Genomic DNA, 23,757 nt, shown 5'->3' on the forward strand with positions numbered 1-23,757 from the left:
AACTTGCATATGACATTGTCCACATCTGTCTCAGCACCACATGTCCGTGACTTAGCTCTCTCTAAAAAGAAAATAATAAACACAATATGGAGATGTAGCACAATTAACAGCAGCAACTATTTCTTTTTAGTTTCACTCCCACATGTCAAAAACAGAACTTTGGGAACAACCCTGAGGAGTCAAACATCCTCAAATGCAGAAGGTTTTTAAATCACTATGTTACAAAGGTAGAGGGCTCATTGTATTTTTATACCAGTATGAAGCCAATTTTTGGTGCCAGACACCACATAACAGCTTCAGAGGTCTTGTGGTGTGGAGTGCCACAGGTGACCTGCAAAAACGTTGTGTAATGGGTTAAAATATATTTATATAAATTCACAGGTGTGGACACGGGTAAAAATGAACTAATTGCTGGTGGGCAGCAAATGAGTACAACAATATTACACAATACACAAATATTCTTTGTTCCCTGGAGAAATCAGAAATGAAAATTACATTTATATCTGTTTATACAGTAATATCTAAGCAGCCAGCAGGACTTTATTGTGAAAGCCTACGACACAACCTTCGACCCCACATCTTGACAAACAAGGGGATGTCCGTTTGGTCTGACAGTGATGAAGGAAAGCTGCTGGCAAAAATTGATGCCATAAAGGCAAAAATAGCCAGTGGAGGATACCAAATTCAGGGGTAGTCACAGGTGCCGAGTGGGTCGCAGGGCATATATAAACTGTTCTGGGCGGGTGCGGATTTGATTTATAATTGCAGGTAACAGATCAGTTCTGGTACTCAGTTTTGCAGATGCAAGCAGGAGCTTTTTTGCAAAACTGGACCATGCCTTGGCATGTCATAGCTGTTTTGACACCACAAGGGAGACCTAAACAATATTAGGCAGGTTGTTTTCATGTTGTGACTGATTGCTGTACATCATGGACAGTACTAGCAAACCTGCCAAACCTCCCCCTTTTTTCTCCCGTAATTCAAGGCCAGCACCCTCCTGTTTGTTATTTCTTGCAGTAAACTCCATAATTTGCATGGCCCTCAAAATTCGAGTCATTCGACGTCACCCAAAAGGGCAAAATTGTTCATTAAACACAATCTGCATACACAATTCCCACACTACGTAAAATTTAACCCAACTGTCACAACCAGCAAACTGATTCAACATAACGTCAGCTGTTGTAAAATTTCAGGTTGACATTCCACACAAAAAGTCTAAAATCACCTGTAAATTTAAGCAGAGTTGGACTTAACAGTTTCCACTTATATCCACCCTCCCCCGACACACCCGCACCAAAAATACCTTGTATTTTGAAACCTAAATGTTGGCACGTTAGTGGTCTATGCTGATGTCAGGGGTGTCAACAAACTTTAAAATCAAAATTGTTCAAAATCATGAGTCATTCAAATTTCTCCAGAATTTGCTCATTAGTTTATCATTGGTTTGTCATTTCCAACTGATGAAAACATAATCCAGTGATGTTTGCACAGATGGGAGTTGACAGTGTTTCTGATGAGGTGGTGTGAGGTGACGCAGGTTTTGTGTCTCAAGCTTGTTACTCTCTGTAAAATCAAAGTGTTGCAGAGCCCTTGTTACGGCCAGCTGCTTCCTGTCTGCAGGTCATTATTTCCAACAAGGCCCATAACGAGATCCTCAAATCGTAACAAGCTCTCTGTATGCTAACAACCTCTGCAGATTCTCCATCATGCTGTCTTTTGTCATCCATTCCGTAGGAATCCACACGTAGAAAATATTTCATGCCCCAGGGGCAAACTATCAAATATACACATCCAAATGGACACATCCAATTTTTTATCACTTCATTAACAGCTGATGTTTGGAGATAGAGATACTGACACACTAACAAGGTGTATTTGTGCAGTAGTGATGGCCACCTCGTCCAAGGGGAAAGAGAAGACAGAGGACATTTACACACAAACAGATATGTCCAGGAAATGTTTCACTCGCAGTGCTGTCCTACTTTAGAGTATCAAATCTAAAAATGACTTAAGTGTAAAGATGTTTTACCAGCTGGTCTTGGATAGAATGGTCCTCTTATGAAGGTACGCTGATGTGATGGAATTGTTCATTATTTCATTTTTATTGCTGTGGTTACTAGATATCCATATAATAAAAACCTTTATATGAACATTTCAGAGTCTATATACATGTGCGTTAGTTATTATTTGTTATGAATTCCTAATTGTCGACATATTATGAAGCTATACTAGCCTGCCTTCAAATCTCTGAATGACCACTGATATCTGATAGTTTATTTCTGCAGTTCAAACAGGTCTGGTGTTTTGCTCATGACATAAATTCTGCACTGTTACACTTACCATTTAGTGTTTAATTACCAGACAGAGTCAAACTCAGAGATTACTAAGGTCATTTCAAATTTGCTTTGAATGTACCAACATTTACTTAGTTTAGTTACATTACTGAAACAGTATTATGTTCTCTCTCTATAACCTGACTTAAGAGGCATCTCCTCGTGCACCCCAATTCCAAAGCAGTTTGAATGCTGTTTAAAATGTAAATGAAAACAGAATGCAAATTATTTTCAACAAATATTCAGTTGAATACAGTAGCTAAATAGCTAAGAGAAAGGCAACATCCAGAAACATTGCAAACTTCTCTGGGCCTGAGCTCATCTGAGATGGACTGACGCAGAGTGGAAAAGTGTGCTGTGGTCTGACGGGTCCATGTTTTAAATTGTTTTCCAACAGATGGTCTGTCCTCCAGGCTGAAGAGGAAAAAGACCATCTAGACTGTTTCCAGCACTAACTTCAAAAGTCAGCATCTGTGATGGCATGAGGGTGTGTTAGTGCCCATGGCATCATGGGTAACTGTCACCATCATTGCTGAAAGGTACATACAGGTTTTGGAGCAACATATGCTGCCATCCAGATACTTATTTCAGCGAGACAATGCCAAGACACACTGCACGTGTTGCAACAGCATCATCTCAGCTCTATGGAGCATGTCAGGGCCTTTCAGCTCAGTGTTGTTTGTGGTTTTAGAGCCCTTCACTTTACTATTTTGACTCACCCTCACTACTCTCATAGTGTCTGGCCACAGCAGCAAAGAAAAAAAAAAAATCCCAAAACCCACTGTACATTATTTATTTTTTTTGCCCAACACCAAATGGCAGACAAACACAGTTAGCAATTAGCTGGTGGAGCATTTAGGCACTAAAGAGTCAGATATTTCTCAGGAGTTGCTGGAGACCAAAACAGAGCTAAAAGGAGAGTGAATATTGGGGTCATCATAAAAGACAAACATAACTCCAAATTAAAGCTAAAAATAGGCAACTGTTTTCTAACAAGTTAGCAAAATCAAGTTAAAAGATGCTAATATCAGTGTTGTGTTTGCAGCTTTGCTGTCCCCAAATCAGTCAGGTCAGATATTTCAGGAACATATTAATGTTCTATTTTCTGTGAGAGAACTGTCTGGTTATTCTTCCACAAGGTATAAATGGAATCTTTTGCACAAATACAACACACACAAGCACTATAATGATTTTCAGTAATAGGACGGTGGGCTCTCCACAACAGCACCATGACTAAGAGTCTTTGAAATGGGACACTAACAAGCTAACAGCACTTCTGCTCAGGCTGTCCTCTTGCACACTAAATTCAAAGTCAGTTTGATCAGCAGAAGGGGGTGTATGCTCATGTATACGTGTGGGTGGGTGGGGGGATGGGGGGTTAAGACACTCCAGTCCAGGGTAGTATATAAGTATGTATGACAAGAAACTGATAGTTTTTAACCACAGTAGACACTTACAGAAGCAACCGGCAGTCCAAACGCAAAAAAGCACAAGGGGAAGTCCAAGTTTTTAATCCAACGTTCTTTAGACGTATTTAAACAGTAAGCAGCAACAAAACAAAACGGACTTGACTGCACAAAGCCATTTCTGCCGCTGTGGAACACTTCTCTGCTTGTGTGACGCCTGACCCTTCACCTCAGAAGTCCAACCTTGTGAGGCTGCTGCTGGTACAAATTTAACAGACAGAAAGACCAACACGTCAACCTGAGAAGCAGGTAAGAAATCAGCCAACTACTGGCCTACTGACAACTTTAAAAATGCAGAAAGGGAAACTTACTTTAAGCTGTGCTACAAGTTTTTCTTATTTCCCCGTGTGGCATAAGAATGCATTCACATGAATTCTATTGGGATTCAAAGAAGTAGTAGTGTCTCAATGACTGCGATCATGATTGGCATAATTTGGTTCCAGCTGAGCACTTACAAAACCTCAAAAGCAGTAGAGGATTCTCAAACGACCTTTGGGTTTTCTTACTGACTTTGTTTTATAAAACATCAGATTTTTTGTCTATGCGGTCTGACAGTTCTCATTAAAACATTTAATTTCTGGCTCATTTTAGGTCCCAAAAGTTTAGCCCAGAGGCTTCCATGCTGCTGGGTGACAGCTGATCATGGAGAGTGGATTATGTTTCTTTTATGAAATATTCTAAGTCTATTACACTTATCTTAAACATAGTTTTGGGGAGCTATTTTGACAGTTAGTTTTGCCAGCTACCAACTGAGTCACACAGGAAGAAAAGTAGTTTAAACTACTTTATTAAAAAATCTTCAAAGTAACAGGGCTGCAACTTACAATTATTTTAATTATCAATTAATCTGTTGATTATTTTGTCAATAAATCAATTAGTTGTTTAGTCTGGAAAATGACAGAAAATAGTGAAAAATGTTCATCAGTGTTTACCAAAGCCAAAGACAGCATCAATTGTCAATTGTTTTGTCCACAAATGTCCACCCAAATATAATTCAATTAATCATCATAGAGAAATAAAGAAAACAGGAAGTATTGACACTTAAGAAGCTGGAATCAAAGCATGTTTACTTTTTGCTAAAAAATAAAAACAAAAACTCAAACTAATCAATTGATTATCAAAATAGTTGCCGATTAATTTAACAATTGATTAATCATTGCAGCTCTACAAAGTAACTTGTACATGCGATAGAAAATTATGACAAAATGTAATAGAAAAAGTCACATGCCTGCAAAAGAATCCACTCAATTAAATTAATCCAAAAAGTCTTCACTTGGTCACGTTATAAAACCCACTAAATCATTCCTTTCCTTTTATGGTCCAAAATTATTGTAGTTTTGGAACAAAAAATCATGAGGCAAAATGAATGTAGTTTAACTACCAGCAGGCTACTGGAAAAGGTAATTAAACTACTAGTTTAATTACATGTTGCTCAGTACTTCCCAACACTTTTAACTCCATGTAAGCTGTTTTTCAGGCATTATACTTTTTTTAAAATATTTTTTTCATGGTAAAAAACATCTCAAATTTTCTTAAAGAAAGCATTTTTTCCCCCATTTTTTAGGATGCCTGAGCTGCCTGCTTTCCCCCGAATGTCCTTTCTGTTGCTTTGCATTCTGGGTACGACCTTGGTGACATCTGGCTTCCCTCAGCCTCGACTACCTCTCAGGTGGTTACTCACTACATCTCATCATGGCAGCAGCAAACTATGATTTGTTCTGATACAACAGTCTAGAGTGAATAACTACAAAAATGACAGACCAGTGATCCAATGTATAACTCTCCCCCTAATATGTTGGACTTATTTTGATACTCCTATATATATATGTATGTATAAAAAGTTTAATCTTCTCTGATTCCAGAAGTCCTGATGACTCAGCGGAACCTAAACAAGATGACTGGGATGTCGTCTTCCCCTCCATCTCTCTTCGTGATTGGAGCATTCAAATGTTGTCAGCGCCCAGCCTCGGAGCAGCAGCCAACAGCAAGACAGGACTGATGAGGGAGGCGTGGCTGTTTGCCCCACAGAGGGCAGCCACGAGGTAAGTGAGGGAAGTATATATCTATACTATAATCCAAGTATAGATATGTATAGATTTTATGTTAACATGCCAAAATCTCTAATAGAACTACTGGTGGTCTAGTTGAGATGGTTTTGACGATAAGAATGTGGGAATAAAAAAATAAGATATCTCTGCATCAATTTTGATCCTTTCTGTAATAAACTGTCCATCCTGAGTCTGACTGTTATATGAGTGCAATTTGAAATCTGTGTCGCATAAAATCTCCTTGCAAAACTTGTGCCAATTTACTTTTACAACTTGAGCAGTTTAACTAAAAAGACATTTTATTTTCTTGCATTATTTCATGCAAATTACTATTAGAGACCTGGATAGGTAAAGCTATGAAATATTTCACTAGAAAAAAGTTAAGCTCCTCAAAAGTGTGGAAAAATACACACAGATAGTGAACCACCACACTGTGTGTAAATGAAATATCTATATTTGTGATTTGGGTGCAGCTAATCGCTCACACACAGTTTGACATTTTGGAAAAATCACTTTCTTGTTGAGAGTTAGATCACTGAAGACTGATTGATATTACTCTCAAATCTGTGCTCTAAATATTAAAGTAAAGCCAAGCAATGGTTAGCTTAGCACAATGACTAGAAAAATGATCAGAAACAGCTGCCTTAGCTCTGTCCAAAGGTAACAAAATCCATGATCCCTTCCACTCAAAAATTTATTTTCCTCATATTTATGTCCCCTGAAATATCTGGTCTTATTTATACCGCGTTTTCACATTCCTCTTCCTTCAAATGTACACTGAACAGGCTAGTTTTGGTTTGTGACAAATTTGAAAGCCAGTATGCTTTAGGGTACAGTCACATGAACAAATGCAGGCGATTGACCATTGGCTGCCGAGGCAAATGCACACGGTTAACCACACTTTTTTGCTATTGGTTGAGGCAACAACTTCATCAGTCAAAGTTCAAGTTGAACTCCACACTAAGTGAAGGTGCAAATTGATGCATGTGTGACTCCACCAATATAGTAGTGTTTGAGCCTCTGGTACCTGGATTGTTCTCCTGTCACTGATCTTGAGGTCTTGGTCTGCACTTCCTAGCATGGAGAGGGCGTGGCCTGCTGAATGGTCGTCTCCGGGTGCCAACATGGTGAAGAGGAACATGGTGGTGGCTGATGATGCTGCCTTCAGAGAGAAGAGCAAACTCCTCACCTCCATGGAGAGACAGAAGTGGCTCAACTCCTACATGCAGAAACTGCTGGTGGTTAATTCTACATGATACTGACAAAAAGCCTGTGAAAGACGTGCTGAGTCTCTGGGTAACTGCTCAGTCTGTCAGAGACAAGACGACAGTGTTAACATCAAAAGACAATAAAAACTGCTGTAAATTTTAATTGTAATAAAGTTATTAATTTCTCAAAAGACTGTTGGATGAATAATTCAGATTTTTTGTTAAACATAAATATTGTAAATCTAAAGTGAATTTGTTGGTAATGCTGAGAAAAATTTGATGCATAAAGATACAAATGATGTTTTTGACAACTGCAGTTGTGTTTGACTTAATACAATAGTTCCGATGTGACAGTATTATTCTAATCATCTGTATATTCTACGCAATTCAACTTCAGCCACATCAGGATTCAAGTCTTTGTTTAGCTTTAGTAGCTTTAGATTAAATTAGCAGTTCAACACATTGAGGGACATTTATTTCCTTTCATTCCAAGATTAAGGTGAGAATATTGGTACCAATATAAGATCTGCATTCCCATGGAAAATATGGCTCCTGTGAACTGGATTTGAGGAACTGACTTTCATCATAAAAGTGGGCAGGGTTTCATCCAAAGTAGGCTGGAAAAACAATAAAAGCTACCTGGAAATCAATGCTACAGCTAGCAGCCATAGTAGACCTGGGCAAGTAAATATATATAACTCCCAACTACACATATTATCAGTATCCATTTTCTCCTCATCATCATCACTGATGCCAAGTTTAGTATATTTTCCAAAATGTTGGACAACTTACAATATTTTAAATATATTCAAAAGTCTTTTTTCTGATTTACACAACACAGTTCTTAAACACTGATACACATTCTGATGACACAGGGATATTACTTTCATCTCAGTCTCAGTCTCCAGAGATTTTGACTTACATTCACTGCAAAAGATTGTAAAAAATTTCTTAAAAATACAATTTTACATTTTTTTTGTCTGTAAATACTGAGAACAGTTTGCATATATTAGGAATTATGTATTTGCTTTATGTTAATTGTTTTTTGTGATTCATTCTCTTTTGTCTCTTCTGTTTGTGAAGTACTTAGTAGCTATTAAAAAAATGACATACAGAGGCACCCTTGTGGCTCAGTTGATAGAGCGTGCAGCCCATGTACGGACGCCGACTCCACAGCAGTGGCAGACTCTCTGTCCACTCCCCCACTCTCTCTCCCCCTTTCCTGTCTTCACTTCAGCTGACCTATCAAATAAAGGCATGAAAATGAAAAAATGACGCATTATATAAAGGTTACAATCAATTTCAGCCACAACAAACTAAAGTTGTGGAACGCTTATTTCCTGGTGGAAATAAAAACAGCAAGAAAATATCTGATTTCCATCCACAGCTCAAGTGAGGTTTTGCCAAATTCATCCATCAATCGATTTTTTTTTAATTAATATTTCAGCACAATGAATTTCAGAACATTTCCATCACATAAATAGTAGTCACATTCCACCCTGATGATATGATCAAAGAGTCTATGGTGGTATCAACACCAGTTCATCCAGCCTGCTGACCATCTCCTGCAGCTGCATCCTATTGGCCAGTCTCTGCCTGTCCCTCCTCTCCAGCAGCAGAGCCTCTGTCTGATGAAGGAGCCACGCAGCCCAAGATGCTGGGAGTTCGTCTTGACCGTCGGCCCCGCTGTGGGGCCCCTCTGCTGGATGGCTGCTGTATTTGACTGGCTTTTCGGTCTGGAGTCTGATGCGGCAGACCTGATGAAGAGAGGGCAGGGATGGGCGAGAGGAGAAAAGAGGAGGGAGGGAGGCGATATCAAAACTTCCCTGCAACCTCCCTCCTCCTCCTCTGTCCTCTGCATCCCGTCTGCCTTTCCTCTGTCCTTTCTGGGACATAAGATGAAAGGGATTTAGACAAGAACATAGAGCATGAGTACACAAATATCATTACAAGTAAGAATACCAGTACAGCCAATGGACCTTGTGAAAGAATATTTTTGTAATCTTATCTTAAAGGAGCAATATGTAGCCACTGCACATGCAAAAAAAGAGTACAGCAGTCCAAACAGTGAGTTGGAGCTATAGACTGTATATTAAATATGCTGTAATACTGTTTAATATATGATCTATGGATGAAGTGAGTTCTTTCTCCCCACCCCCTCCTTTACCCCCTGGTCTCCTTTAAGAAACTTATTAATATTTTCTGACATTTTATAGATCAAGCAACTAATTGATTAATCAAGGAAATAATTATTTTAAGATTATTTTTTAGTTGCAGCCTTACTCAGGACGCTGACTTAAGTGGCTGCCTGTCTCACTGCCAGACGAACTCCATTAACATTTTGCTCAATTGAACAGTTATCAACATCTACGTCTTCTACAAGATTATTAATGATTTTGTACAACTCAAAAACAGACGCTTATCATTTGGTGAAAATTCTCCAATAATTTGATCTCTCTGATGTGAAACGGACAAAAAAAAAAAACAGTTTTTCTGGAGTGGAAATTCAAACGGGGACACCACAGATATAGCATTCATCTCAAGTGAAGCGAATATATTTCAACTTAACATGTTTCCATCTCCCATGACAAATCCTTGTCATTTTATGTTTTATTACAGTAAATATATTACAGATTTCTCCTTTCACTTGCTGTAACTTTTTTCATATGGTGGGTTTGTACAAGTGTGCCATGTCAGATTCACCAAACACTCTTTATTTCAGATAACTGAGTAAATGACCTGCATAAACATGATGAATACCACCTGTGCTTATTTGAGTGCAAGTTCATAATAATTGTAATTTTGCATAATTAGCACCCAAATAATACCAAATACGGCTACATGTCCTGTGCTGATTAAAACCAATAGTCAATGATCTCTGTAGGAATGAACACCTTGTGTGTGTGTGTGTGTGTGTGTGTGTGTGTGTGTGTGTGTGTGTGTGTGTGTGTTGCACACCTGTCCTGTGGGCAGTCTCAACAGCATGTCTTCCAATTTCTCTAGCCCCCGGTTTCCGTGGTGACACACTCTTGCACTTCCATTGGGAGCATGTGTAGGCTTTTCGACAACAGGATCTGTCAGATGGCAGTCCACCACACTGTCCTACATACACAGACACACACACATGATTTGAGTCACATTTTTTGGAACATGTGGCTGCTGTCATCTTAGAGGACACTGAAAGGAGAGTTTATCCAGTCCAGTCATCCGGCGACTTTGCACATTCCCTTTTTCAAATATTAACAATTTTACAGCATTTTCTTAAGGCAGGAAACTGTGTGCCACATCAAGGCCAAGCTTTTTAAATCAAGATTTATAATGAATCATGGGCCACAATGTTGGAAATCACTTCCGTGTTGAATTGTGCTGTTGTTTTCCTGTGTGATGTTACACACTGACTAATTTGGTCACTTGCAAATAAAAGTGTGGACAGTCTGTGTTGAGGATCTGATTTTATTTGGATTTGCTTGCATCTGAACAGAGCTCAACTCACCATCCAGGTCCAGAAGACTTTCTCCACCTGTTTCCAGTTCAGATATGCTTCTAGGAGATCACAGAGCTGCCGTATACACACACAGTCCTATAACACATGCAGTGTTAACACAGGATGAAGATGCACTCACAAATGGAACCAACAACACTATCTTACAACAAGAAACTGTGATATTTTTGCATGGACAATTCTCATTTAATGAACTTGTTAATATTGAATTATTAAACAAAGTTAGCTATTGAGTCCCATTCCACAAGCACAATACTGATACTTTTCTTTTCACAATCAATGTCCAAAACCATTACAGCCCCAAAACTTTGGTAATACAGTGGGAAATTACAAAGTTTATTTTCTTGGCATTTACAAAACCAAATTATTTTGTGGCTACAAAATAAGACAGGAAAAAACACACTCAGTTGTCAACAGACTGTTGTTTTGTTATCTAACTATAACTCTAACTTTAGGCAGAGAATATTAAAATTAATACCTTTAAATAACAGCACACACACATACCTCCCTTAGCACCACTGAGCTTTGAGCAGAGGATACAGGAGAAGATGTGATGGAAAACAAAACCTGGGAAAAAACATTGATTTCTTGATTAGACTTAAATATAACTTACATTGAGTATTTTATAAACATTTTCTGAATTATTTATGTAGAAAAATACTTGGCAGTAAGCAAATGTTAAGTGTGCACTAATGTGCCTCTTCTGTCTCCGTCTCTTTGAAATGTTCACATTATTAATTGTTACGTGTACTTTGAATACTGTTTAGAATGGAGACGTCTGTCATTTACTATCATCCTGCATGTATACACCAAAACTTTTATTGAATGAACTTCAAAGTTTTCAGACAGTTATAGCCAGTGGAGAAGTTGGAAAAGAGGAGATTTTCCTCACAGCGTGGAGCAAGCCAGTTCGCTCTTCGTGCATGGACAGCAGGGTCCTCCCCTGGTGTCTCAGACAGCCGACAAGCCACTGAAGTTTCCTCAGAGATTCCGAGTCCAATTGGAGCTCAGTGGAAAGATGAAGGGTCACCTAACCCACAAAGTGAGAGATCAGAAATATAAAAGAATACCAACACAAAAATATAAATCCAGAATTTAGATTTAGCAGTAAATTGTGATAGTAAACCAGTGGTACTTACAGGTGTAGGTGTGAGTAGTGTTTTGTCCAAGTGTTGTACTCGCTTTGTCAGCAATTTCTCCAGTGTCCCTGTAGCGAGCAGCCAACCCAGCGCCAGGAGGAGGTCTCTGCTGGAGAATCTACCTCCCTCCCTCCCACACATCCACTCAGTGTGGTAGCCAGTCTGCCAGAGACCTGCAGCTACCAGCCTCCTGTGATCTAAGGATAGACACAGACAGACAAAATACACCAAGTCATGGCACAGCCTGAGTTCTGTTGTATTCAGTGCTACAAAACCCCAACAGTAAAAAAAGAAGTAAATCAAAGTAAAGATGGCAATTAGTGGAATTTATAAAGGTGATGTATGAAGTGGATGCATGATCATACAGTTTGTTTGCAAAAGAGTCACAACATGGGGGCCAGGCATTTTGAGGAGGAAAAGAAGGAGGAGGATCTTTAAAATCACGTTTATTAAGGCATTAGCATGTTTATTCTGCGCCACCCAGGCTGAACTACAACCTCAGACACCAAGGGCCAAGTTTGAGATCAGATTTTCCAGTTGAAATTTCCAACTTCTGACCTCAAAGCCTTCCACCAAAAGTAAACAAAAAACATGACTAACCGTGACAAATTCATGAATTTCTTAGGAAAGTGTACACTCAGTTGAACCCTCAGCAGCGCAGCCTTCTCAAATAAACAACATTATGGAGGGAAAATGGTACATTTCCAGATTCTATTTTATGCCATCTAATACTGTCAGTGACATATTTCGACATCAATTTACCTGCAGAACAGGTTTTATTATATGATATAATGGATTATTTCAGGCTTCTATGTGTGCTGCCAATTTTGTGTAACGTCAGACAGCTGCGCCTTCACTAAGTCAGGGTAGATGGATTTGCCCCGAGTTCACATGTAGGAACTCCAACTTGGTGGTGTTCCATTGTTTACTTTTTCTAGTAGGAGATGGATAAATTCTGACCACCAACATTATCTGGAATGCAGCATTAGACATGCAAAAGAAGATTTCAAAACAGCGTCAAAAATTCAGGCATCAAGACAAAATTCCGAGAGTTTTTCACTCATCCCAACAATGTAAAGACAACTGTAACTTAAGTGACAAACTGACGTTTAAAGATGCTTCAATTTCCATTGACCTCCATAATGTAAATGAGGATAGAAATTCTCTATTTGATATAAATTCTGAAATTTACCACACTACATCTAACATTACTCAAAATTTTGTCATTTGTTTTGATGAACAATGGAGATTTGTTTAGTGAGAATCTGCAGTAGCTCTTTACAGTAAAACATTTTATGAACTGTGGGCTCAATTTTTGATTTGTGGAGCAAATGGACTGGAAATATGGCGTAACAAGCTAGGTTTTACTTGAACAAAAACTGTGATAAAAGATACATTTTTAATTGGTTTAACAGTTTCTGATGAAAACAGAGTGATGGACTTAATAATTCCAGCCAGCTTGACGCATGTGAACATTTCTGGGGCACCGTTTTGATTAAAATCGTAAAATGGTAGCATGTGCTATTACTACAGTTGGGGAAGTGTGGCATGTGACTGTACTTATGTGCAAAGATTTGTGCATTTTCATGCATGAAAAGGCAGATCACCATGAACAACAAGAAGCAGAAGAAAACAGTAAAAATACCAGACAGTGGCTGACCTCCTCCAAGCTTTGCATGAGCTTCACATGAAACAATGTCAGCTGTCTGAAGGATGTTGGCGAGGAGCTGCCAAAAGTGATCCTCCTGGAAATCAACAGTCAGCAGAAATATTCCTGTACACGGCATATCAATATGTACAGTACACTGAGTCTATTAGGAAGAGCCATGACTCTGAAAGAACAGGACAAGAACCCAAACTAGGACATTTTCCGCTTTTATCAAATATGACATACTGTAGATTTTATTGTTGTTTTATCCATATCCTTGCTACTTATTATTCCACTCTGTCTCCAAATTAATCCAACTGAAAATCACTAAAATTTCATTGATGTTACTGCAACACCATGAAGTGCCAATCTGTAATAATGCCTTGTCTGGCAATTATGTTTGCTTGCACAACTAATTGCATTACCAAATAATATTTTTTTTAAAAAAGGAAAATTGTGTGAGAACACATTATAATGAAATACCAACTAGTCAATCAATCAATTAATCAGTTCGAGTATTTTCTTAAGAAAAAAGTCAAAATTCTCTGATTCAAACTTAAGTTATATGTATATATGTATATTTATTGATCTCTTTACTCCTCCAGGACAGTAAACTGAATATCTTTGGGTTACAGGCAAAACAACATCCTAGACTTTAGGAAACTCTGATGGATATTTTTCTCAGTTTTATGGACTAAACAACTATTAACTGATTAATGACAAAAATAATCGCCTGATTAATCGACTATAAAAACATAACTGACAGTTGCAGCCCTAATCCCAACAAGTGTCACATCATAACAACTTCAATAGTTTTTTTCCAGTAAAAATTAAAACTGTAATGCAAAAATGATCATTACCACTAATCGTACCGCAATCACAATTTCAGTCAAAAAAAAAAATCACAATATTTAGACTTTTTTATATATATATCATGCAACAGCAAAACATGAAATAAATACAGTTAACTATATACAGTATAGCTTGTTGTACTCACATAATAATAATAATACTAATACACCATTTTGACATGAAAAAGGAATGCAAACACAGGTGTTACCACTGATGCTAATTAAGGTTCCCAGCGTCACCTTGCTGCTCGTATGCATGTTGTCTCACAGAAAGGCTGTGCTACACTATATGTAACTTAATTAGTATCATTGTTAACACCTGTGTTTACACTACTAACTCATATCAATATGGCTGCCGTGAAAAAGGTCAGTTACAATAAGCATAGTGCGTAAAGTCAAGTAGCCTAACTGATAAATAAAGCAGTGAAATAAATGCAGCTCGCAAACGTAGTGCAGAGGAAAGAAGCCAGCATAAGGGAAATACTCAAGTACCTATAAATTTTACTTAAGCACAGAGCGCGAACAACATTATGGTTCCATTTCAACTTTGACAGTGAAAACAGAGGATGAACGTACCACCTCGACTCCACCGCCGAATTTAGCCCGCCTGAAGGTCTCCGGTGCGGGGACAGTCGTCAGACCTGTGGCCGCCAGCACTCTGCACAGAGCACCTATCACCTGCTTCACCTCCACATTCACAGAGGCTTTACTCCGCCGCATTACAGCCACCGCACGCTACAAAACCCAGAAAACTAAACTCTCTGTTCATTCAGCTTCACGTTTAGTCCAGTACAGCCACTTTGAACTTTTTAAAAGACATTTTCAACAACATTTATACTGCTTCGGAGTTGCACTGTTGATATTTCGCGGCTACGACAACAACTTCCGGGTACGAGTTCGTTGCCAAGGAAGTGATTGGAAGAAATTGTGATTGACATCTATATTGGCCAATTAAAATTGTGATTCTGAAAGAGGTGGGGCGGGCTTGCCTCTTATTGGTGCGCTATCAGTTTATCCAACTTTGAGGTGTTACTTCTGTTCTATTCATGCCTATATTTAAGATCCCTCCAAGGTATTTCTACAAAGATATAAAAGGACATTGATGTGCAGGGCTCATTCTGTCAGCTGGTTCCAGAAATTTTAAATGATTTATTTTGGCCTTGGCCCCCTGTTGTATTTGTTGGCAAGATATCTGTACCTTTATGTCCTTATTTGTTCATTCTGGATTTCCTCTTTCCTATGAAAATATTTTTTAATTACTCTTCTTCCAAAGCAAGCCATTACTTTATCACTTTGTAAAATATTGTAAAAGTATCATAAGTTGAAGCAGTCATTATACAGTAAAATGGTCCCTGTCAGTGTTTTACTATCATAAAATATATTTTGGGATTAATATTACTGCCACATTAATTGCAGTAATACATGAGAAACCATAAAAAAGTCCACCTAATCCAGGGGGTGGTTTTAAATAGTTAATTTATCTTAAGAGGTAGATATATTTTCTAAACCGATAAAGGAACACATTTAATCTTTCAGTTTATCAGAAAAAAATACAGAAAAAAACACAATGTGTAGATGCATGGTTTTCACTGGACAGGAAGCATACCAACAACTGTAATCTGAAAAATAACTAGTAACTAAAGCTTCAGACAAATGTGGTGGGGTAAAAAGTTCAACATTTGCACCTGAGATGTAGTAAAGGTATAAAGTAGCATAAAATGGAAACAGTTAAGTACAATTACTTTGAATTTGTACTTAAGTATTAGTCCAGTATTTGAGTAAATGTACTTCGTTTCATTCCACCACTTACCTTTGGTTTAAATTCCAAAGAGATCATTTCCGTCTGTATCTATTAGTCAAATAACTGAATTATTCTACACTTAATGATCATATATGACCAACTTAACCATTATTTATCAGGTGACAAGGTTCAACTGGTATACTTCAATAGTATTTAATTCAAATATCAAAATCATTTAAAAATCATAATCATCTCACAACTGTATGTACAAACAAGCCTAAAATAATTTAAAACATTAAAATCATTTTACACAGACTTTAGCAGTTAATGAGGATATGCTACATGCATTAATCTTGGTATCACATCTTGAAGAACAGGAACAATGTGGGAGCTACAGATCCAAAACTGACCTAAAACCAACAGTGAAATACAGCAGATTAGTTTGTGCCCTTCAAAAACATTAACAATGGGCCTCATTTCAACACATATTCATGTTAAATCTGAATATGATCAGATGTAGTGATATTCTACAGCCAGGAAAATTTCAAACAACACAGTACCAAACAGAACAGTGGACGTGTTTTGGTCACTCTCAATATCATGTTGGCTCCATAGTCCTGGAGACGGTCCCTTCATGTCCCATGAGGAGGTCAGCACATACTTACTTAACCTCCTGTTTTAATGCCACCACTGCTTACTACCTGAGAAGTGAGAGGTCGGTACAGAGCAGCCTGATTTCAGAAAAAATTCTAAATTCTGATAACCATGAAAAACAGTATGCCATGACAGGACACACCTATTTGCTGGATTTCATTTGTGGTTGACACTAACATCACTCATTTTTGAGAACTGGGACAAACCTATATTTTGGGGGGCAGTTTGATTTTTACCGTTCAATTATGCTGGAAAATATATTTTAACAGATCAAACTCTTGACTATTTCACCATGTAAGGAGCCATAAATTTCTTATTAAATATAGATGTCAACTCTATCGGATGGAATATTAACAGAAATATTTTCAGAGCTAGATAAGAATTATACTATGAATAATTCTTATCTAGCTCTGATTTAGAAGGTCTATGGAGTTGACATGTTGGGTGAGACACATCTGATAGCAATTTTATTTAATTTAATTTGCAGAAAAATAGAAAGTTGACCAGTGCTTGAGCAGTAATTCTGCCTTTTTTAAACTAAGAAGTGAGACATGGGTCCTTATGGCATAGCTAACTCTTTTTATGCCTGATTAAATTATGTTTTTGTGAAAAATCTCACATAGTTGACAGAAATCTGGGACACAATTTTAAGCCAACATTTTCATAAAGAATTTGATTTTCTAACATAGATTATTATGATAGCTCATTTTTCAACCTATGTTATCAGTAGGACATGGGGGGTTAGAAATGTAAAAAAAAATTAAAGTATTCCAAAACATTTATAAATTACAAATTGCATATTTTTCATATTTCAAAAATACATGTTCACCAAAAGTTGAAATTAGAATGTTGTATATGTATTAATAGTCTTTTAAGTCTTTTGGTAGGACGTGATTTGTTCTTAAGAATGAGTGATTTATATAATTCCACATCATTTTTACTAATGAATTATTCCACTATTTAGTCCAATATGATGTAAATGTAAGATAATCCAGCTCATCTTTGGCCTCCATGTTGATGTTATGTAGAGAGGAGTGTGAAAGGTATTTACAGCCAAATCCTAATGAAGGTCCAGCAGCATGGAGCTAATTATATTATCTGATCAAATATTGCTGCTCACTATTTTGTGTGCAACACTGTGCTTTGGTTCTTCCTAGAAGAACATAGAGAAGCATATAAATTAAGGACACTCTAAAAATACATTGGAAATTTAGTGTTTTTGGAGCACAAATGGTGTTGTATCACAAATTCACAAATTAAAATTTAAAAAATCCTAATGCTGTAAATAGCATTATTAAATGTGCTTATAATCAAAACCTCTTTCTGTGTTGCCGATTTAACAGTCCCTTTTCAACTCTAAAACACACACGTTCTGTGTATTTGTTGCCTGTGCCTGTTGATCTACAACAAAGTCTACGCTGTTTAAAATCATTTTATATAAAGAAAAGCACCTTGACAAACTGTACAAAACTTAAAAAAGGGAAGACTCTTAGGGAAGGAAGTGTAGTTGTGCAGATAGTCAGTGCTTCTCAGCTCTCTCCATCTCCTTCATCCTCTTCCTGTTTGATGACTGGGGTTCCTGGAAACAACAGGAAAAGAGATCATCAATCATATTAACCCAGAGAGTCTCTGTACACTTTACAAGTCAGTGAAAACAACAACGGAAAAGGAAGAACACAGTGGACAATTCTGTATTCTTATCTTAAAGTTCTCTTACTTTTGTTCATACACTGGTATCACACCTGAATCAACAAACGCTTCTAACTTCAGATAACTGTGTAAATGATGCACCTGTTTGTATTAGACCGCACATGCATGAGATTTGTTAATTCGCATAATTAACACCCCAACAATATGATATAAGGCTACACTTCCTGTTCAAAATGTCAGGAAGTGTTCATTCATGAAAATGGCAGCAAAGAGAAAAAAGATGACCTTTAGAAAATTGGAATTTTAAGTTCTGCTTTCAGAGATCCATGAAGGAAAACCTGTCATTTTAGTGTCAGCAGTGACCTGCTAAAAAAAGACATGCTAAAGCAAAGAAATGGGAAAAGTGAGTGCTGTTAATGCCGTGTTTCGACTGTCACTGAAATAAAGCAGAGATAGCTCGATGTGAAAGTGATCTCTCCACAGCAAGACCAACTATGACTGCAACGGGAGTAGGGAGTTGAAGCATCCATCATGGGATGGAGTTCAGAATAAGTGTCATAGTAGGTAATGTTGCACTGGGATTATAACGATTGTAACAGAGGATGTTCGCCTGGATAGTGACTTCGTAAACCTGCATGAGAAGAAATACATCCAATACGTCGCTAAATTAATGTCAGGTTTCATGTGTCAATTTAGAACTCTATTATAATTTGAACTGCAGTCAAACAGAATAATACCACAGGTCTGGACCTCCTAAATTGTGTGAGAAGAATCTGTTTGTACGAGTGGTTCTTGCATGAGGCCTGATGTTTTTTATGATTTCAACATTTACGGGTCAGTAATATCCTATGAAGTTTCTGTTAAGTTTCCTAGAAGGAAATATGTAATTCGGTAGTAATACAGGGAAAATTATAGGAATTTCTTTAAGGGAACTGCTCTATTTAAACTCGAGTAAATATTCATTCATTATTCGTTTAATTTACTGGTCAGAAGAAATGTGTTCTATCAAAACATTTGCTGAACTCCATGTTTTGCTGTAGACACGTGTTCAGTGACCTGATCTCAGCTGACTTATTAAAAGACTTGCTAGGGGATACTGTCAATTCATTTAAATTCAATAATTCAAAATGATTGGAAATTATTCAGGAATTACTGATCAGTAAAGTGTTACTGCGTATTCTTTCAACATACCCTGAAACTGTATGGAAATAGTTTTAGTTATGTATTTAATTAGAATTGTCTTTCAACACTGCGAAACTCTTACCGTCTAGTTTCTTCAGGTTAGGCAGTCTTTTAGAGGCTTCATCCATCCAGGTTCCCTCAGTTGAATGCTTCTCCTCCAGAGGATTTCCAACAAACACCAGGTCTACAAGGCATGGCAGTTCAGCTAGCCTCACAAACTCTCCTACACAACAAAAACCAAATTAAAGAGTTCCACACAAACAAACAAATCATCAGTACATTAACTTTAAAAATAAGGATAATTACCCTAAACTTAAGAGATCTTTGCTCAGAAGATAGACACCTTTACTGCCCTAAATTAAACTTTTTGCATTGTGCGGTACTCCTGACAAAATACTAAGATGGTACTGTGCTTCCAGGTAAAAGCTTGCAGTGTCAGACGGTGGAAGAAATAAAAGTCTGATTTAAAAATCACTGCTGACATATTTATCTCCATCAATAAAACAACAGACGTTAGGCAAGAGGAGGAGTTTTAATTTTCTGAAACAGGTCACTTAGCTTCATAAATGTTCCATGAATCGAGGAATAAACAAGACATAGTAATCTGCAGCCTAATTAGCTGTGACTATTTCAGTTTCAATGTGTGGTGACTATACATATGAATGTAGCTTACCCCACTCTTTGACCAGATTGTTGGATATGTAGAGAACTTTGAGGTTCTTCATGCATTGGATTCCCTTCAGTTTCTCTATCAAATTATAGGAGATCCACAACTCTTCTAATGTGTCCCCTACTGCCTCCTGCACACACACATGGACACACAATTAATGCAAAATCATGTAGAAAGTATGTATTTAGTATGTGTAACCACTTCTAAAACTCATTTAAGTTATAAAAAGTTATAAAAAACTGTGCCATGAAAGGCGGAAAAAATATATGGAACTTACCAGCCCAGTCAGGGTCTTTATATTATTCCTGCCTAATGACAATATCCTCAAGTTCTCTGGAAACACACGGTGCAACATCATGTTACAATAACACCGCATTAAAGAGAGTGTGTTTGAGTGTGATTATAAGTTAGTCATTACTCACTCAGGCCGTTGAGATTAGTTATTTTCTCAATGCAGTTTGTGGACAGAGACAGCTTCCTGTGGAAGATACAGTGTAATATAATATCAGGCATTTGAAGGATGATATGCTGGTCTGGTTGAAAACACTGGTGACTAAACACTATCGCTGTATTAGTTGCTTGTAACTAATCTGCAACTGAAACTTCTCTTCATGCCGAGAAGTCTGTGAACTGTTTGAAGTTCTTTCTTATCTATAGTATTAGCCAAGCATCCATGCACCTCATTGGTTATTATAAGTGGTTGGACTTATATAATGTAAAAATTGTTACCTGCTAGCATTAATTATATTTTATGATGTATAATATAATGCAGTTGAAAGACGTTGCTTCTGACATACTGTATCCCAGTCTCCACTGAAATCTGTATTTTCCATTTTTTCCCCTCCTCATATAAGTATGAATGATCATGTTATTTTTTTCTTCCTGTGTATTTTTCTATTTTCTCTGGGCTCATTGGTGTAAATTATTATTCAGTCCTACTTAACAGAACCAAGTATGGCCACTGAGGGGATGCCAAAACCGACAGACATTTATGACCTTGCTACGTCTTTGAGCATGGTTAAAAAGAAATAAAAATAAGTTCCAAAAAGAAAAAAATCCACCTAAAACAGCATGTTACTGGCTAAGATAACCATGTATATTAGAACATAATGTACATGAAATAACTGAATTACACATGGCTTTTCTTTATTTTGAAATCAACATTACATATAAGCCATAGGCCACCCTGCTCTCTAAATATCAGAGTTCGCCATAGAGCCGTAATGATTAGATGATTCATCATGGTGGCTGGTTCCAGGTTCTTAAATGTAGACATTTGCCACTTTATCATTTATGAAAGTAAATGACAAAGAGTATATGGGTTTTGGTCTGTTTGGGCAATTTAAAGTAATCATTCTGAGCTACGGGACACTGTGATGAGCATTCACATTTTTTTTGACATTTTATAGACCAAACAATTACTAGATAAATTGTGAAAATAATCAGGAGATTAATATATAAAGAAAATAATTGTTACTAGTTGTCCTATTAAACATATCAAACAATGAATACCAACTTGATGAAATAAGCAACTGTATTATTACAGGACTCACTCGCAATTGATGAGCGTCGAGAGAGACGCATCCATCTTCTCTATAGGAGGAACCTGACCATAAAGTTTGATGGCTTTCGCCTCGCTCACTTTCTCCCCAGACTTCTCCTCCTGTGCGCACACACACACAAACACACAGATACGATCAATTGCAATTATGCTACAATTACGTAAACAGGTCGGTAACAAACAAAGATTGACAAGGTGAACAATTCAAAAATCTTTTAAAATCCTATTTTGAAAGTATGCATCATTGTTAAATTGTACATACATTATTTAATTCAAAATGACATCTGAAGCAGTTTTAACAAAAGATATGCCTGAAAATATCAGGTGGTGTAACCACAAAAGAAAAAGAAATCTGTCTGGAGCCACAACAATTAAATTCTCTCTTTTCCCTGAAGACTTTCTTTTGATTTGGCATCCATAGCCAGCTTATCAAGACTCAAGAAGACTATCCACTGTCATCATATTATTTAATTTGGTGTATTGGCTATATATTTTACACTTAGCAAATGTAAGAATCATGTTACATTGAATAACTGAGATGACTCATTTCAAAGCAGCGTACTGCAATAAATTTGAGTTTTAAGCCCAACTCAAACTCTTATGTTTTGACCTATAACCTTCAGTTGAGATTATTTACTTTTCTTTAGACAAACTAGAATCTTTGAGATCAGAAAAAAAACATTAAAAAAATTTAACCATCATTAACTGTCACATGAATCTCTTGATTTGATTTTTTAAAATTAATTTTTGTTTGATTCTAAAACTCAAACATTTAAGTTTATCTGAAAAAGTAAATTATCTCAACAGAAGACTAGTAATTAGTAAAACTTTTTCAAAATTTCATAGTTTGAGTTGGGCACAAAACTCAAAAATCTTTTGCACTACTGTATGTAAAAATGAAAATGTTAAAGAAATAATTATTATTCATTTCCTTTTTTTTTTTTGTGCCAAAATCAAAGGAAGCCACTGGAGTGGGTCTACAGATCCACATACAGCTCCAGAGCCACAGGCTGCAGACCCCAAACCTAGAGTGCATAAGTGTACTCATACAATTAGTTAAAATATCACATGAAAATAGACTTTATTAGGATTATCTCTAACTTTAATTTTCATGGATTTTAACAATGCTGATCACGGAATTTTCTAAATAATCTCCGACAATTTATGTTTAAAAATGCTTTTAAAAAAAACATGTTATTACACTGCAATTGTGGGTTACTTTTTATTCCAGTTGCCACTTACCCATTTGCTCAGTGCCTCTTTCACAGTGGTTGCTTTGGCCTGCAGACACATCCATCACAATCAATCAGACAGGGAGAGGCTGCATTATGTTGTCAGTGACAAAATAGGACACAGGTACTGTAGACAAGCTACCTACAGTGTAACATCAAGCACACGTTCTTTACCATGCTATAGACTGGAAATATACACTGTCTTAACTACTTTTATTTGAGGGGTTTGGCTGCTAAACAGTTCATTCTGAGTGAACAGTCATTCCAACCAGTCCTCTTTCTCCTGATACAAGATTGAGCAGCGGGAAAAAAAAAAACTAAATAGACGCAGACAAACACGCGTGTCAGTTCGCCGGCTGCTTAACGCCACATCACACGAACTGACATTTAGGTTTAGCTAACGAGCTAATTAAAGTTAGCCTGTGTTAGCTTACAGCGACGACAACGCTGCACGTAAGGTCAACCATAGTTCAGTCACTGGGCGAAGTCGCAACATGTTCGCATAAGTGCTTACAGTTAGGACCGTATAAATTAGCTAAAAAACACAAAATAGCAACAAAAAAAATGAGCCGACAACAAACACACTCACCATGTTGATGGTTGATGTCTACTCTGGTTGCTATGGCACTGAAAGGCAGCCTTCAAGCTGCGCATGCGCAGTGTAATTGTTACTGGGCTTGACCCAGTTAAGAAAACAAGATTTAATTGTAGATCAAGAAGATAACAATTAGGCTACTTTTGTTATAGTTACCGTAAATATTATAACATAAGTGGCTGTATCTGCTGTGAAATTACAGGAAGAGCATTTAACAATGTAATGAAAGCTGTTCCTAATGGTTTATCCCAATGAGAAGACATCTTCAATTTCAAGA

At 37.2% G+C, this 23,757-nt stretch overlaps 3 protein-coding genes across 3 annotated transcripts; 1 reads left to right on the plus strand and 2 right to left on the minus strand.

Moving 5' to 3' along the window:
- The first annotated feature begins 3,711 nt into the window (after positions 1–3,711).
- On the plus strand, positions 3,712–7,470 carry pth2 (parathyroid hormone 2). The gene is made up of 4 exons (XM_084742676.1): positions 3,712–4,048; positions 5,364–5,468; positions 5,662–5,841; positions 6,926–7,470. Exons 2-4 carry the CDS (start codon positions 5,365–5,367, stop codon positions 7,101–7,103), a joined length of 462 nt encoding a protein of 153 aa, XP_084598802.1. The 5' UTR covers positions 3,712–4,048; position 5,364; the 3' UTR covers positions 7,104–7,470.
- Positions 7,471–8,195: 725 nt separating this feature from the next.
- Positions 8,196–15,092, minus strand: tedc1 (tubulin epsilon and delta complex 1). Its single transcript, XM_084743248.1, has 8 exons — positions 14,772–15,092; positions 13,357–13,441; positions 11,697–11,893; positions 11,450–11,587; positions 11,062–11,124; positions 10,549–10,635; positions 10,014–10,157; positions 8,196–8,941 (listed from the first exon to the last, which is right to left on the minus strand). Exons 1-8 carry the CDS (start codon positions 14,913–14,915, stop codon positions 8,576–8,578), a joined length of 1,224 nt encoding a protein of 407 aa, XP_084599374.1. The 5' UTR covers positions 14,916–15,092; the 3' UTR covers positions 8,196–8,575.
- Positions 15,093–17,849: 2,757 nt separating this feature from the next.
- dnal1 (dynein, axonemal, light chain 1) lies at positions 17,850–23,524 on the minus strand. The gene is made up of 8 exons (XM_084742515.1): positions 23,475–23,524; positions 22,896–22,934; positions 21,646–21,755; positions 20,515–20,570; positions 20,370–20,425; positions 20,096–20,222; positions 19,505–19,645; positions 17,850–18,169 (listed from the first exon to the last, which is right to left on the minus strand). The coding sequence occupies exons 1-8, from the start codon at positions 23,475–23,477 to the stop codon at positions 18,120–18,122; spliced, it is 582 nt and encodes a 193-aa protein (XP_084598641.1). The 5' UTR covers positions 23,478–23,524; the 3' UTR covers positions 17,850–18,119.
- Positions 23,525–23,757: the final 233 nt, after the last annotated feature.

The sequence above is a fragment of the Lutjanus erythropterus genome, chromosome 18 (assembly GCF_056507025.1).
Source record: "Lutjanus erythropterus isolate fLutEry1 chromosome 18, fLutEry1.hap2, whole genome shotgun sequence".
Taxonomy (NCBI): Eukaryota; Metazoa; Chordata; class Actinopteri; order Lutjaniformes; family Lutjanidae; genus Lutjanus; species Lutjanus erythropterus.

What these genes read in the sequence shown, in the direction of transcription:
- pth2 (XM_084742676.1), top strand. Translation starts at nt 5,365, where the DNA reads ATGCCTGAGCTGCCTGCTTTCCCCCGAATGTCCTTTCTGTTGCTTTGC. An exon ending in CAGCCTCGACTACCTCTCAG is followed by an intron (nt 5,469 to 5,661) that starts GTGGTTACTCAC and finishes CTCTGATTCCAG; the next exon opens with AAGTCCTGATGACTCAGCGG. An exon ending in CCACAGAGGGCAGCCACGAG is followed by an intron (nt 5,842 to 6,925) that starts GTAAGTGAGGGA and finishes TGCACTTCCTAG; the next exon opens with CATGGAGAGGGCGTGGCCTG.
- tedc1 (XM_084743248.1), bottom strand. Translation starts at nt 14,915, where the DNA reads ATGCGGCGGAGTAAAGCCTCTGTGAATGTGGAGGTGAAGCAGGTGATA. An exon ending in TCGGCGGTGGAGTCGAGGTG is followed by an intron (nt 13,442 to 14,771) that starts GTACGTTCATCC and finishes GTTGATTTCCAG; the next exon opens with GAGGATCACTTTTGGCAGCT. An exon ending in TGAGACTGCCCACAGGACAG is followed by an intron (nt 8,942 to 10,013) that starts GTGTGCAACACA and finishes CTTATGTCCCAG; the next exon opens with AAAGGACAGAGGAAAGGCAG.
- dnal1 (XM_084742515.1), bottom strand. An exon ending in TCGACGCTCATCAATTGCGA is followed by an intron (nt 20,571 to 21,645) that starts GTGAGTCCTGTA and finishes TATCTTCCACAG; the next exon opens with GAAGCTGTCTCTGTCCACAA. An exon ending in TAAAGACCCTGACTGGGCTG is followed by an intron (nt 20,223 to 20,369) that starts GTAAGTTCCATA and finishes GTGTGTGTGCAG; the next exon opens with GAGGCAGTAGGGGACACATT.